At 44.8% G+C, this 16,968-nt stretch overlaps 1 protein-coding gene across 2 annotated transcripts in view; it reads right to left on the bottom strand.

Annotated features, from left to right (window-relative positions):
- The window catches only part of CSTPP1 (centriolar satellite-associated tubulin polyglutamylase complex regulator 1), a 204,363-nt gene that overhangs the window by 3,875 nt on the left and 183,520 nt on the right, over positions 1–16,968 (bottom strand). For both annotated transcript variants that reach the window (XM_012558878.1, XM_004387679.1), the window contains 2 exons: positions 2,235–2,320; positions 312–507 (listed from right to left, as the gene is read on the bottom strand). In XM_012558878.1, the coding sequence (XP_012414332.1) occupies positions 312–507; positions 2,235–2,320 (282 nt within the window). The remainder of the gene's footprint in view (positions 1–311; positions 508–2,234; positions 2,321–16,968) is intronic.

Raw genomic sequence — 16,968 nt, 5'->3', positions numbered from 1 at the left:
AGTGAATGTTCTCTCCTTCTTTCTAAAAAGTCAAAGCCAATCTATCTCCTGGTAAGGAGAAGGGTGCCAAGCTGGCCATCTACAGCTACTCTTGTCCAAGGGAAAACAATCCTTTCTAAGCAAGCCAACTGGGGAGCCCCTCAGTCAACTCTATGGTTTGGGGGCAAATGGTGCTGTTCTAATTTATACTATGATCATGAAGGTCCCCAGAAGCCCTGGACCTATCAGAGCATCCTACTAGGGATCTGTTCCAAAAGCCAGCAGCCTACCATCCCTGGGGCTGAGGTAGGGTCTGTGTGCCCATTTCTTACCTGTACTTGTGCCGGTCACACAGGTTCTCCAGGCACTGGTAGAACAGTGACGCCTCCACTCCCTCCAGCATGCTAGCCTCTCCCAAGGCAGGTCGTTGGCGGTGCTGCCCGCTGGATGACGTTGGTACAATCACTGTATTGGGGTTCTTGCCAGACAGCAAGTCCTGATAGATGGCAGCCACACTCTCCAAGAATTCTGGGGGTGGGGGAGGGTGGCAGTTCAGGCAGTGAGGACATATTTTGGCCCTTCCCTGGGTCCCCCCTTCTCTCTCGTTTGTTAGCTCAACTCCACACCAGCCTCAGTGCCCAGTGCATGGTGTCCTGAGGGCAGGAGCCCTCAACCTTGCTTGACCAGCACACTCATGAGAGGGGACACTAATATGTGTTTCAGCTCAAATGTCCATCCTCTGGACACTTGTTCCTGACCGCCTAGACTAGGTGAGATTCCCCACGGAATACTTTCATTGCCCCTGTACTTTTTGGTAGCGCTTATCCAATGACTAGTTTTCTGTGTAGTTACTTGTTTAACCTGTCCCATTGCTGGAATGTAAGATTATTGCTTTTCTCAGCACTTAGCACTGTACCTGGCACATGCTGAATGCGATAAATAATTTCTGAAAGAATGAACACACGCATGCTCCTACTGGTCGGCCTCATCTTGTGAGGCCACCTGCCTCTCTGACTCAATAAGCATGTTGGGATACCAACGAGGAAGAGAGAAAACCTACAACCTGCTATTTTATTAAATATTTGAAATTGGTCCCAAATTCTAGTAATTGAGCCACTGTGAGTAACCGATGACTTAGGGGCATCTCCTCTCTGACTGGCACACACAGCCATGCAGTGCAGTGATACACGAGTCCCCATGTGCTGCCCTATCCCTCTGGAAGGGCCATGAGAAGGTGACCCAGGTAGGCTAGGATGGGAAAAGATGCTCCCTAGCATGGCTGCCCCTCCTCTAGGGCCCAAAGGCTTCAGAGAAATGAGAAATAGATACCTGGAGCTGCTAAGAGCAAGGGGCGACCCTCCAGCCTCCAGCCCCTGCCTGACCAGGTTCTCGGGCTGCCATCGAGTAAACAGAACGGCCTAAATGAGGCTAGGGCTGGCTGGGACCACCAGCTGGCAGAAGGCCACCGGCAGGCTCCAAGGATGGCCTTCTATTTATTGAAAGAGCCCTGTTTTAAACAACTTTGTTTATGGACACAGCAATTTCTAAACCCAACATTCCATTTGATGTCACTTGTGTGTGAGCTGTTGTGTATTTGTATTTATCCATCTATTTTTATTCCACCTGATTGGAGAAGGAGTTTCAGAAGGCACAGCTGGTGTACACTGGAAGCAGGGTGGGAGTAGATCAGCCTGATGGGAGAACGTGTGCCCACATACATGAGTCAGGGGCCAAGGGAGAGAGATGTAATCGTAGTCTGACAGCAGAGTGGCTAAGAGCACGGGCTTCACTGGCTTTGGAGTCAGCTGTCTCTTCAAGCCTGGGCTCCACCACTCAATAGCTGTGTGGCTTTGGTTTCTTACCTTTGTAAGCTTATCACTTGAAACTACTCATTTCTTAGGGTTGTTGTAAGAATTAAGGTGCTTAGTGCTATGCTTGGCACAGAGTAAGTTTCAATAAATAGTGAATGCTTTTGCTGCTGTCACTGTCACGATTTGGTGTGCTGGTAACTAGAAGCACTGTGGTCTGCAGTGTCTTGAGGAGGCTGAGGACGTAGGCTCTGCAGATTGGATTTTGTGACCACCAGAGGGAAGCAGACATCCTGTTAGGGACCCACAGTGAAGCACACCACCACACCCCAAGGAAGTAGGGAAGAGAAATGTGTGCCAGACAGACAGATGGAAAGGACAACAGGGTAGGAAACGGAGACATGGTCCTGGACAGAAGCCTGTACATGGGCCTTAGAAAACTCTCACCTGAGTAGTAAAACTGGATCTGGAAGGCAAAAAGGAAATCTGAAAAAGACATCAAGCAGTCCATGGCATCATCCATGAGCACAATCCTAAGGGGGAAAAAAAAAACCCAGTTCCTGTCAAGTTGATTCTGATTCATGGTGACCCCACGTGTGTCAAAGTAGAACTGTGCTCCATAGGGTTTTTTAAAAATTATTTTGTTGTTGTTGAGAATATACAGAGCAGAACATACCAATTTCACAATTTCTACACGTATAGTTCAGTGACATTGATTACATTCTTCAAGTTGTGCAACCATACCTACCTTCCTTTTCCAAATTGTTCCTTCTCCATTAACTTAAACTCACTGCCTCCTAAGTCTCCTGTCTAATCCTTTGAGTTGCTATTGTCAATTTGATCCCATACAGACAGTTCTCAAAAAGAGCACAATGCTCAAGGCAGACATTCTTTACTAATTAAGCCGAACTATTGTTTCCCCATAGGCATTTCAGTGGCTGATTTTTCAGAAGTAGATTGCCAGGCCTTTCTTCTGAGAAGCCTCTGGGTGGACTTGAACCTCCAACCTTTTGGTTAGCAGCCAAGACAATTAATCATTTGCACCACCCAGAGACTCCTGAGGAGGGAAAAGAGGGAAAAAGAGAGGGAGAGAATGTGAGAGAAACAGAGAATGCATATGTGTGTGACAGAGAGAGACAAAGTTTGTTACTGACATCTCCAGCCTCCCCTGGGGCAGCAAGAAACATTTGGGAGAGGGCTCCCAAAAGCAAGCTCCTCCCAATCACCTCACTTTTTCTCCATCAATTGGGCTCTGCCACTGAACTGAACTGACCACACTGTATCAAGAGTGGGCTCTCTGCTCAGTCTCTGTGGCACCAGCTAGTGGATGGAGCATGGGGAGGGAGGCGTGAGGGGGGTGAGGAGAGGGTGCAATTGTAATGCAGCCAAGATTTCTTTTCATATACTTAAGCAGTAAATCCCTTCATCCTGCCGTGAGGACCATTTAGTTCAGAATAAACACAGCTGATCAGAAAAGGCAAAAAGAACAGCCAAGAGGTTTAAAGGGGTTTTGGCAAATGGTACTGTGATTTAATAAGCTACCAAAGGGCCAGAACAGCTACAGGCACCTCCACCCTGGGACACTGATGGCAGACAAGAGGAGAGGGTGAAGAGCTACGGGGGAATCTGCACTTGAGACGGGTCAAAGAACACACCCCATCTCCTGGCGCCATGGAGGCCAGTGTGTCTTCTTGCTGTCCACTCTCACCAGCTGACCACTTCCCGATTTTTTCTGTCTCTAGCCCCTCTCACTGGGCACCCACCTCACAGGAAGAAAACCATTTGACTACTAAAGGGATTAGAGCAAGGCCATGCTCAGGACCTCATCCGAGAGGGGACTGGAACGGAAGGAAATTAGCACTTGCTGGGCTCTGTCCATGTGCCAGGCAGAGGCCAAACTCATCTACTGGAGTAGAGGGGGCCCCAGTCTGATTTTGACTGGGCCCTTCTGGCTTTATCTCTACTTAAAAAAAAAAGTTTTGTTTTGCTCTCTTCTGTATTTTCCTAAATCTCTTTCCACCCACCTCCCTATGTCAGAGGGTTCCCAGACTGACAGTTGAATCAGCCCCAGAGAGCCAGCACTGCTCACCTTGCAGGGAGAGGCGTTATAAATATGAGGTGAGTGAGGCCCCTGGAATTGTGTAACACAGCTGACCCTGCTTTCAGATCTCCCCAAAGAGAGAAAACGATTCCAATCTAGTCTTTAGTTGTAATAATACTAACCACAGAAACAGGTACCATTTGCTGAGTACCTACTACCTGCACGGCAGACACTGTACAAGGTACTTAACTACATTGATTAAATTTTATCCCACAACAATTCTGTGAGGTAGGTCTTGTTCACTGTTTCCATTTTAGAGGTGAAGAGTCTAAGTTTCAGAGAAGTCAACTTCCCCAAGGTCACACAGCTGGTGAGTTTGCTCGCCTCCATATCCATGTACTTTCCACCAGGCCACACTGCCTCTTTTAGAATAAAAGATACAGAATATACCCAACTCAAACCCACCGCCGTTGACTCAATTCCAACTCACAGTGACCCTGAAAGACAGAGTAGAACTGCTCCATAGGCTTTCCAAGGCTGTAAATCTTTACGGAAGCAGACCTCCACATTCTCCTCCTGCAGAGTGGCTGGTGGGCTTGAAATGCCAACCTTTCAGTTAGCAGCTGAGTGCTTTAACTAACCAGTGTGCCACCAGGGCTCCTTATACAGAATATAAACACTAACATTTTATTTTTTTTAGTTTCTGTGGCTGATTTATCTTCTTGTCACCTATATTTTAAGGCCTTTACTATTTCTCACATATCTCTTAGGGGAAAAAAGCTGCCTGGATTACCAGAGTTCGTAGTTAAAATTCCAGCTGGAAGAAAATCAAGGCCAGAGGGTGGGGAGAAGCAATGTTGCTGCTGACCACAGGAGGGAGCCCTAGTCCCTCCAGCAATGGTTCATGGGACTAACTGGTTAGTTAGTCCCATAGGCCAAGGGGTTACCCCCATTTCTTGCTTCTCATAACCTAAGAGGAACCCAAGCAGTCAAAAAGGTAGTGGGAAGGCACAAAGCCCATATTCTGACATCTGGATGGAGAGAGAGAGGGGAGACAGAGGGCAAAGAGGGGGCAGGAAGAGGCGACTGGAGTTGGCACAGAAGAGAGAGCTCTCTCAGGGAAGAAGAGCCACCAGCACCTCAAAGTTTATCCTTCCCAGGCTCAGCAGGAAGGAAAAGGTCTGAAAGTTCATTACTAGGGAAGAGCACTGGCTGAGAGGAGCCCCAAGCAGGAAGCCACCAAGGCCAGCCAAAACCTTTGAAGTGTTACATGGCTTCTTTTTCCTTTATCATCACCCTGGAACCCATGCCCTTTTCATAGCAGTTACTGCCATCTATTTCATTCATTCATATGAGACAGACTTCAAGTACCATAAAATTCACCCTTTAAAAGTGTACCATTCATGTACACCAGAAAAACACTGAACTGGCAAATGTGTTATATGTATTTTTACAAAAGTATAAAAAATAAGGAAAAAAGTGTACAAGTCAATGGTTTTTAGTATATTCACAAAGTTGTGCAACCATCACCACTCTCTGACTCCTCCATTCTTAGTAAGTACTTCCATTTTTTATTCTCGTTAGTCAGCATGCTCCTGATACAGGCCCTGCCACACCTCAGCTTTGAAGCAAATTGCGATAAGATCTTCCTATCTCAGCAACAGATAGAGCTACAAACTCCAAACAGGATCCACTCTTCCAGCCCCAGAACCAGCCCGCAGCTCTTCATCAGAGGCCATTCTTGACTTAGCTCATCAGCATCTGGGGAAGAGTGAGTGCGTTGCCCTCAAAGGGCAGAGACACCCACTGATAAAAGGGGGAATCTCTTTGGCAGCAGAGCAGCCCTGCATGCATTCTTGGTCTTGACCCCTGCTCCTTGGCTGGCAGAAACTTCCACTGGTCAGGAGGGACCATCAGGCAAGTTGGGATTAGGGAAGCAGACATTGGCAGGGGCTTGCTTTCTGAGGGACATGTGGCTGGATTCCAGCCACAGGTGTGAAAGGGCTGAGGAGTTTTCTTGATTGCAGGCAGTGAGACTGGCTGCCAAAAAACACCAATTGGATCTCCGCTTTCATTAATAGCACCACCACCCACTAGTCTGCTCAGCCAGAAACCTGGGTGTCATCCTAGCCATCCTGGAAATCCCTCCCTCGCCCGTCTCCATCATTCACCAGGTCCTGTCAATCCTATCTCCTAAAGTTCTCCTCTCCACTTGTACAGCCACCAGCCTAAGCCTGGCCTTTTCCTCTTTCCTGGACAACTCCATGGCCTCCTACCTGGTTTCCCTGCAACCACTCTTGCCTCCTTATAATCCAGTATCCATTGTGTGGTCAGAAAGGTCTTTTTTAAAATGTGAACTTGACCATTTGACAGCTCCGTTTAAAACCTTAATGGGCTTCTTATTGCCCTTAGAGTGGAGTCCCCATTCTTATCCTGGTTATGAGCTCGTTTGATCCACCCTCTGCTCCCCAACCCCCACCCCTCTAGGCTCATCACAGGCCACGGGCAGCCTCTCTCACTATATTCCAGCCACAGTGATACCTCAGCTCTTTCCAATGGTCATGCTCTTTCCTTCCTCATGTCCTCAGACAAGCCAATCCCTCCACCTCTAATGCTCCCCACCCTCATGCCCCTCTGTACAAACTAAAAGATCCTTTAGCTTAGAAGAGAAGACTAAGGAGGAAACGAGGGCTGCCTCTGAGCGAGATGTCACAGGAATCGAGAGTCTGGTTCATTATGAGAAAGATTTTTTCAAGCTGCTCGATTCTGGTATTGAATTGCTTGTTGCTGGAGATGTTTGAGCAGAAGCTTGATGGTTCATACTTTCCCAAGGGTTTCCAGCTCTGGTGTTGAGGGCATGCCCCTCAAGCGGGGGAGGGGTGCAGAACTCCTAGCCTCTCTTGTTAGTGCTGGTAGGGAAAATTTGCTGTTCAGAGGACTGTGGCTACAGAAAATTCTGAAAGACAGAAAGGTGCTTTTAAAAACATCATATGCTGCACTGCACTGTCCATCTCCAAATGAATGCTCTGACCCATGAACGTTCTGGACATCTTCTCTTTGCATTGGAATAGTGACAGAATTGTGAGAAAAGGCAGGTAGGAGGTTACAGGTCTCTCTCTGCCTTTGGTGACAGGGACATCCCCAGGTTGTCTACACTCCTCCATAGACAGCTCCTTCATCCTGAACTCAAACTCCTCACCACTCCCAGAGGGCTCAAAAAGGAATGTTTTTGGAGACAAGGTCATCCACATGTGCTGTTTTCCAGTTGATGGCAGTTGGCTCAACACCCCTTCCTGCCAGAGGCCTTCTCCTAACATGCCAGCTGCGTCTGACACCTGGAGGAGCCTGGCCGTCCCTGCTTTGAACTGGAGCCAGCAGGGGAGCTGCTGCCAAAAAGAGTCTGTGCAAATCAACTGGATCATGGACTGATCCTTGCAGGCCAGGCCTCAGGGCTAGAGAGAAGCACTCTGGGGGAGAAGCAAAGGCACTCCAGTCCAGGCTGGTTCTGAGCAGAACCATGTGTAGGGTGGAGTCCAGGGCAGGAGACTGGAATGAAGAAAGAGCACTTGGCAGGGTCCAAGCTAATCCCGAGGGGCTGGCCGCACTCGCGCGCGCGCACTCTCTCTCTCTCTCTCTCTCCCTCCCTAGCTGACTTCCCACAGCTGGGATGGGCTGGCTGGCTGGCTGGGAGTTAAGTGGGTGCCAAAGAAGCAAGAGCTTCCAGCCTGAACCTACTGACTTGCCAACTTCTTATTCACCCCTAAGGGTCAGTATCCCTGGTCTAGAGGTAGGAGCTACACCAGCTTCCTGCAGCTCTGGGTTGGGCAGCTCTCAGATCCAGCTCTACCACTCACCAGCCAAGTCACCTTTTCTTGGGCAAGTTACTCTTCCTCTCTGAGCCTCAGTTTCCCCATCTGTTAAGAGGAGGGAATCACAGTCCTTATTTCACATTATTGTGAAGAGTCAGTATGATGTTGTACTGTGCCTAGGGTATAATAAACACTCAATAAGTGTTAGTTGCTATCAGTAAGTGTATACTATCTGGTTTCAGGTCCCGGAAGAGCCTCAAATAACAAACAAAAATATACCTCAGAGGAAGTCAGGGCTGCCAGTACCCAACCAGGCAGAGGCTCCCAGGCGGAAGCTGGCTATCTTGTTTCAAGTCTACTTTTTGGGGAAGCCAAAAAGAAGGGGCCAAAAAGAAGAGCCACCTTCCATGAATGCAGTTCTTTTGGGAGGTCACACCACCAGTGTCCTTCACGGAGGCTGAAGTGTGTCAGGGGATCTGTTTGGGCTCACAGGGTTTTAATGTCAGGGCCGTGAGTGAGGGGCAGCAATGAAACTGCACCCTGGTTACCTTCCCCAGAGGGAGGAAAATTACTGCTGTCAAGGTTTCTTGCAACAGCTCCTTAGGGCTGTCGCTCTTCTGGACTTTGCTAGAGGCACCCTCCTGCCACACAAGCTGCCACAAGTCCAGGCCCTCAAAGCCATGTGGATGTCCAGGTCACTACTCTCCCCTAGACACTTGACCCTGGCTCCAGGCAGCACCTCCGGGGTGCCACAAACCCTACCTGCCCTGTAGTCTCTAGGAAGCTTGACTCAGAGGGAGTGGTCAATAATAATAACAATGATGCTAATGGGTAATACTCATTAGGGACTTACTGTCAGCATTATAGATCCACAATTTCATTTTCTCCTTATATTACTCGTATGAGGTAAGCACCACGAGTATCTTCACTGAGAACACAGAGGTTCAGAGAAGTTAAGAAACTTGACTGAGGTCACGAACTAGGAGTGAAAGAGCTGTAACTCAAACATAGGTTTCTCTGACTTGAATCACACCTGCAGCTGCAGTTGGTAAAGAGAAAGTGGGCTCTGTGCTCCCTAATGGCAATAAAGCCTTCCTGCTGGCGCCTCTGTCCCTTCTTCCCTTGGTGTGTGTTGTTAGTCTGTACTGGCTGACCCCTAGAAGCCAAGGCCGCAGATGCTGCTTCTTCCCTCCAGTCAGCGTGAAGGCCACAGCTCAGACAGTTAAACCCTGGTCCCTCCCAGGAAGCCTGACAGCTAGAGCTCTGTCTGCTTGAAAGCCTTTCAGGACTGTTCACTGCTCATAGGATAAAAACCCAAATCCAAAACATGGCCTGTAAGGCCCTTCTTCCCTCTCCCTGCCCCCAACTCCTCAAGCTCCAGGCCTACCGGCTTCTCTCAGTTTCCCTTGGTTACCACTGCCATACAAAGCCTGGCTTTTCTCCCATGCTGCTCCCTTTCCCTAGGGTGCTCTTCCCTGTCACTGCTCCCTACCTATATCCTACCCACCCTTTATTGCTTTTAGCTGCCTTGGAGTGGGCCCCTGACTTACCACAACCCTAAGAACAACAGGATTGAAACACTGTGATTCATAGAGTTTTCACTGGCTGATTTCTGGAAGTGCTCGGGAATAGAACCAGGGGCATCATTTTTGTTTTAAAGGAACTATTTAAAACCTCTGAGAATTAGAGAGAATAACATAACAAATGCCTGTGTACACTAGCCAACTTTCTCAAACCCTAACGTTTTGCCATCCTTGCTTCAATTTTTAAAAGCTTTATAAAATATCACAGATGCCATTCAAGCCTCCTGTGTACCCATCCCTCATCCCAATCCTCTAACCTTCTCCCCCAGGGATCATGGAGATTTCCCAGAAGTTGGGAGCTTAGCATTCCTCTGCACGTTTTTATACTCTGTGCATTCGTGCAAATGTCTACATTCTTAAATCATTATACAGCTTTGTTTGCTTGTTTTCAAATTCTATGTTATCATTCTGTAATTTGCTATTTTAGAGATTTATCAGTGTCGATGCATGTATATCTATACTCATTTTGGCTAATGCATAGAATTCCACACTTTATGTCCCCCTCCTTCTGCAAAGGGGCATGCAGATTGTTGCTAACAGGCAGTTATCACAAACAATGCAGCATGTGTCCTTAGGCCCACGTGCACCTCTTAAGTACAGTTTTTAGATTTGCCCAAACTGCCTGCAAGTGATTGTCAATTTACACTCCCACTAGCAGTTTATGAGCGTCCCCACTGCTCCACATCATCACCAACATCTGTATTATCAGGCTTTTTAAATTTTTGCCAATTTCATGGGTGTAAAGTGGTATCTTAATTTAATTGGCATTTCCTTTATTACTAGTGAGTCTGGGCATGAAAATATGCCCAAGTGCTTATTAGCTATTAGGGTTTTCTCTTCTGTGAATTGCCTGTTCATATCTTTGGCCTATTTTTCTACTGGGATTCTTTGTCTTTTTCTTATTGATTTGTAGAAGTTCTTTATAAAAAATTCTTGAGACTAAAAAATTCTGGAGACTAATCCTTTGTCAGTTATATACATAACAAGAATCCTATTCCAGTCTCTGGCCGGTCTTTCAACTTTGCTTATGGTGTCTTTTGTTGAGTAGAAAATGTTACTTCTTAATCCCCTAGTTGTGCAGTGGCTAGGATCTGACACTTTTATTGCTGTGACCAGAGTTCAATTCACCATCAGAGAATCCTTGCTTCCTAGTTGATACTGCTTCTCTCTTGAATGTCAGCTCCATGAGGTCATGGACTTTGTTTTGTTCACTACTCTGTCCTCAGTGCTGGCAAGAGCACCTGGCATATAATAGGCACTCAATAAACATTGACTAATGATTGAATGAGGGCATTGGTGGTTCAGTGCTCTTTACCTATATCCTACCCATCCTTTATTGTTTTTAGCTGCCTTGGAGTGGGCCCGACTCACAGCGGCCCCAAGTATAACCGGATTGAACCACTGTGATTCATAGAGTTTTCATGGGCTGACAGAATTCTTGCCTTCCATGTGGGAGACCTAGATTTGATTCCTGGCCAATACACCTCAGGCACAGCTACCTCCTGTCTGTCAGTGGAAGCTTGCGTGTTGCTATGATGCTGAACAGGTTTCAGTGGAGCTTCCAGACTAAAACAGACTAGGAAGAAAGGCCTGGATGGTCCAATCCCCAACCAATCATGGGGGTGGCATAGGACTGGGTAGAGTTTTGTTCCCTTGTGCATGGTTGCCATGAATTGGGAGCTGACTCAATGGCAGCTAACAACAACAAATTATGGAATAAATGAATGCAATTTTGTTTGTGGTCAAATTTATCAATCTTGCCCACTGGGCTTGGGCTTTTTGTATCTTGTTTAAGAATTCCTTTGCTACCTGGAGACCATAAAAATATTCTCTATTCTCTTTCTAAGAGTATTATAGTTTTACACTTCACATTTAGGTCTGTAATCTATATAAAACTGATTTCTGAACATAGTATGAAGTAGGGATCTAATTTTATTTTTTTCTATGTGGATAACCAATTGTTCCACCACCATGTATTGAAACACCCCTTTCTCCACTGCTCTGCAATACTACCTTTTATATATATCAGGTTTTTATAAGTACAAGGGGTTGTTCTGGCCTGTCTAGCATGATATATTTGTCGATCCTTACTCTAGTATCATGCTGGTTTTTTTTTTAAAATAGTATTTTACTGTGTTTAAGGTGAAAGTTTACACAGCAAATTAGGCTCCCATTTAACAATTTATATACAAATTAGTGATATCAATTACATTTTTCACAATGTCTCATCATTCTCATTCATTCTGTTCTGGATGTACCATTTCCAGTACTCTAGTTTCCCCGACCCCTTACCTTCTCATATTTACTCTAGAGTAATGTTTGACCATTTGGTTTCACATAGATGATATTTTAAAGAAGCTCATTATTCACAGGTGATATTCTTTATTTATTGACCAATATGTTATTTAATTAAAAGGTGACCTTAAGAAATAATTTTGGTTTAAGGTTTAAAGAACATCTCAGGGCGATAATCTTGGGGAGTCCTCTAGTCTCAACTGGTCCAGCAAGTCTGGATTTTTTAAGAATTTGTGTTCTCTTCCACATTTTTTCTCCTGTTCTATCAGGACCCATCTATTGTGGCCCAGTATCATACTGTTTAATTATGATGGCCTTATAATAAGTCCTGGTATCTGACAGGGCAAGTTTGTCTCTTTAGGTCCCAGATTCAACATCTCCTCTTCATGGAAAAGCCTTCCATGATTCCCCACATTAGGCTGATTCTCCTGTTTTAATGCACTGAGCACTTGATTTATCTAATGCCTGCTGCTCTACCAGTTTGTAAGATCCTCAAGGGCTAGAACAAAATCAGTTTTGTTCACTGTCATAGCCCCACCACAAAGCACAATCACTAGAACACAGCAGGCATTCAATAAATATTTGGTGAATGAAAGAATGGAGAAGGAAAGGATAGGCTGTTTTGGGGAAGGACTTTGTGGGGCAACAGTGATACTTTTAAATGACAAGTCACACCTGGGGGGTATCTATGCAGAAAGATATTATGGGGGAGAGGCATAGAGAAAGACACCAAGAAAGCATAAAGCTGTATTCTCAGTGTATAGCATGAGATCTGGCAGGCAGCAGATGTTCGGTAAACATTTGAAAAATGAAAATAAGGAAATACTACTCTCATTCACTGAATTATTTTTTTAAATAGGTAATAACCTTTAAGGAGTATGTGACAGGTATTTTACATGCAGTATCTCACTAAATCCATAAAACGACTCTATGAGGCAGGTGCTTTATTTGCACTTTACAGATGAGAAAATTGAGGCTTAGAGAAGTTAAATAACTTGCTCAAAGTCATAAGCCAGTAAATGAAGGAAGTAGAATTTGAACTCAGGGATCTCTGGCTCCAGCACCTGACTCCTTTATCATTAGGCTACATTGCCTTCGTGACATAGGGACCAGCTGAAAGGTGACTCTCTTGAATGGGGGTGAGTGGGGGCTATGTCTAAAACTAGATTCCTTAGGAACGTATGTGCTTTTGAAGCACTATATGTATTTAGAACATAACCATGATATAAGAGCTTTTCCTATAAAACACATATTACTCATGAGGGGATCTGGCCTTTGGTGAGGGAGAAGTCAGCTAAATAGTGTTTCAGATGAAAAAGAGAGAAGGGAATGAACTTCTTTTACTCCAACCATTTCTAAAATGCAAGCAGACTGGCATCCAATGCTCTAAATCAGTGGTTCTCAAAGTGTGGTCTCTAGACTATCAGCATCACCTGGAAACTTGCTAAAAATGTGAATTCTCAAGGCCCACCTGAAACCTACTGAATCAGAAGCCCTGGGGACGGGGCCCAGCCATCTGTGGCTTAACAAGCCCTGCACGTGACTCTGATGCGTGCTTAAGTTTGAGAACCACTGCTTTAAATCTTCACTTTGGAGCAGAGCTTCCCAACCCTGTCACTCGGGCCTCCAATGAGTTACAGGTGTGGTGGTCCACTTGGCCCAGCAGGGGGGAGACCTGTGTGTGTGCGTGTGCGTGTGTGTGTACATATATACCCAAACCAAACTCAATGCTGTCGAGTCAATTCCAACTCATAGGGTTTCCAAGGCTGTAAATCTCTATGAAAGAAGACTGCCACATCTTTCTCCCACGGAGCCGCTGGTGGTTTCGAACCCCTGATCTTTTGGTTAGCAGTCAATAGCTTTAACCACTGCGCCACTATGGCTCCTTGTGTATGTATATATATATATTTATTGTTGTTGTTATATTATTTTCTGAGTGTCATGATGTGAAAAAAGGTCAGAAAGCACTGCCTTAAGGAACCTACGAACTTCTCAAGTTTTTAAAAATCTGGTAATAATAATGCCAACATTATGATAACTGCAAGAAACTACTATTTATTGAATGTCTACAATGGGCTAAACAATTTATATGTATTTTTTAAAATGTTATTGTGTTTTAGATGAAAGTTTACAGCGCAAATTAGTTTTTCATTCAAAAATTTATACACATCTTGTTTTGTGACATTGGTTGCAATCCCCACAATGTGTCAGCACTCTCTCCCTTTCTCTTTCCATCCTGGGTTTTTCGTGTCCATTCATCCAGTTTTTCTGTTCCTTCCTGCCTTCTCATCTTTGCTTTTGGGCACATGTTGCCCATTTGATTTCATATACTTGATTGAACTAAGAAGCACATTTCTCACTGTACTATTGTTTGTTTTACAGGCCTGTCTAATTTTTAGCTGAAAGGCAGACTTTGGGAGTGGCTTCAGTTCTGAGTTAGCAGAGTATCCGGGGTCATAGTCTTGGCAATTCCTCCAGTCTCTGTCAGACCAGTAAGTCTGGTCTTTTTTTGTGAATTTGAATTTTGTTCTATATTTTTCTCCCACTATGTCTGGAACCCTCTATTGTGGTCCCTGTCAGAGCAGTCAGAGGTGGTAGCTGGGCACCATCTAGTTCTTCTGGGCTCAGAGTGGTGGAGGCTGTGGTTCATGTGGTCCATTTGTCCTCTAGCCTAATATTTCCTTGTGTCTTTTGTTTTCTTCATTCTCCTTTGCTTTGAACATGATGTATCTTAGATGGCCACTGGAAAGCTTTTAAGACCCCTACTCACCAAAGTAGGATGTAGAACATTTTCTTTATGAACTAAGTTATGCCAATTGACCTAGATGTCCCTCAAGACCATGGTCCCTAGCCCCCAGCCCCTGGAACTTGGTCCCTCAAGGTGTTTGGATGTGTCTAGGAAGCTTCTGTGACTTTGCCTTGTTCAAGTTGTGCTGACTTCCCCAGTATTGTGTGTTGTCTTTCTCTTTACCAAAGTTAACACTTATCTACTTTCTAATTAATGATTTCCCCTCCCTCATAACCATCAAAGATTGTCTTTTTCTGTGTGTAAACCTTATACGGGATTTTTATAATAGTGGTCTCATACAATATTTGTCCTTTTGTGACTGACTTATTTCACTCAACATTATATGTATTTTTCTTGTTGTTGAACTCTCACAACCACCCTATGGGTTAGTTACTATTATTTTTCCCATTTTACAGATACAGAAACAAGACTCAGAAAGTTAAAGAGATAAGTTCAAGGTCATTAGTTTATGGGGCATAGGTGGAATATGCACCCAGGTCTTTCTAATGCCACGATAGCAGTGCTCTTATAGGTCAAGTTACTACTACTACTTCTACCATTTATTGAAAGATTTCTCTGTGCCAGGCACTATTTTTGCATATTTTTAACATTACATACTTCTACTCCTTCTATCATTTCAACTATTATTATTCCCATTTTACAAAGAGGAAACTGAGGCTCAAAGAAACGAAATAACATCCCCAAGGTCACAATCTAGTAAGTTGTGAACCAGACTTTGAGCTCAGAAGTGTGGCTTCAATCTGCATGTTCTTCACCATCAGGAAAGTCTCCCAGTCCATGGAGGATGGAGGATAGAGACAGACAACCTCTGGCGATCATTCAGGGATAAAATGACCTAACCACTAGCACTGCTGCAGGAATATGTAAGGTGGAGGGGAGATCTCTGACTGAGCTGCTGTCATGGAGTCTGTTTGCCCTTCCTAGTCCTGTTTCCAGCTTGCACCTGCCACCCCACGGACTGGCCATGGTGCTTACAGCACATAAGTCAGGCGTGTGTGGAGACACCATGCCCCTGAACAGGGCTCTGGTTTACAGCTGTCTGTGTGGATTACATTCTTTGAGACACACATCATCCCAGATTGGAGCCTCCTCCTTCGGCTTGCTGCAGGCATCAGGGCCCTGACTAAGTAAGCCCAGCCATGAGATGGGAGAGGGCAGTTCTTCTTCCAGCAACAGCAAATGCCATGGAGGCTTTACCACTCCCATCTGTGACTCTGGTCAGATGCCTGAGCATGTGTGTGGGGACACTGGGATCCTGAGCTCCAGGATGAAATGAGAATAGCTTAAACGGAGTGCACTTTCAGGGATATATACAACTTTTCTACACACACACACCAGCTGGAGTGGAGTGGGGAAAGAAATGGTATTGGAGAGGTGGGGTTTACACAAAAGCCTGATGCTCATACGTGGGGAGAAAACGAGCTTTCCCTCATTTTGAATTCATCTCTAACTTTGCAGCCAGGACTCTGAGGATTACCTTAGGCCTTCTGTTGTTTATACTTGCATTCCCATAATTCCCTTACACTGCTATTGACATAGACTGGCTACAACGCTTCCTTCTTCTCAAACTTAAAGGTCTGAGGTCTCCATTAAACAGCAGTAAGAACTATAAGAATCACTAATGGTACGAATTTGTGGTTCTTAGAGGGTCCTATCACTTACTCAAATTTGAATGCTTGTTTGGTAGGGACCAAGGAGATGGGTGGAGTGAATGCAAAGCTGTGGCTGTTGGGGTTGACAATCATACACAAGGCTCACTCTCCTAAGCTCACCTCCCACCCTTCAGGAATGAGAAAGGAGGACAGTGGCTGTTCTGGAATGACAGAAACCAAGATGATACATCACAAAGTGGTAGCAGCCAGTGACCAGTAGCCAAGCTATCCTCTTCTAAATGAAATGTCAAGTTCCTTGAGGGGCAGGAATGATATCTTATTCATCACTATATCCCCAGTGTGCAGAATAGCTCCTGGCATAAAATAAGCACTCAAGAAATATCTGATCAATCAATAAATGAATGAACAAATGAAGACAGAATATAGTTGCTAACTCTTGTTCTAATGGACTGTCGCTTAGAACCATGAACTACTAGAACCATGCAGAATGCCACACAATGAATATTCATCTATGTATTTATTCATGTATTCATTCAGCAGACATTTATGGAGGGTTGAGCATTTATCTAAGTACTATACTAAGCAATAGTGATCCAGCAGTAACAAGACTGGTACAGATCCTGCCTGCTCTCATGGAGCATATACATACTCTTGCTCCTGGTTCCTTTTCTTTATTTAGGAATTCTCAGGTTAGACTTATAGCTGACTTTTATTATATAGCACAGTCTTTAAGAATGCTGAGTTTTTCCAAAAAAAAATTTAGGGCTGAGTCTTCCTTAGAATGATCTGAGCCCAAAGGGAAACTATAATGGAAATTTGAAGCTAACTCCACTTGGCTGCTTTTAAATCACAAGATATAGTCTCTCCACACTATTTTTTTTTTTTTTTTTCATCTAAGGAAAAAAAAATATCTTCTGGATAACAGATTAAATTAAAATTATAAAAGCTGAACTACAGCTTTTATCAGTGGCCAGTTGCCACTGGGAAAGATAAGTATCCACTGAACAATGAGGGGGAGAAAAACTACATAA

The sequence above is a fragment of the Trichechus manatus genome, unplaced genomic scaffold, assembly GCF_000243295.1.
Source record: "Trichechus manatus latirostris isolate Lorelei unplaced genomic scaffold, TriManLat1.0 scaffold00191, whole genome shotgun sequence".
Lineage (NCBI taxonomy): Eukaryota > Metazoa > Chordata > Mammalia > Sirenia > Trichechidae > Trichechus > Trichechus manatus.
The sequence above is the reverse complement of the archived record's forward strand: the minus strand, read 5'-3'. Positions and strand labels throughout refer to the sequence as shown.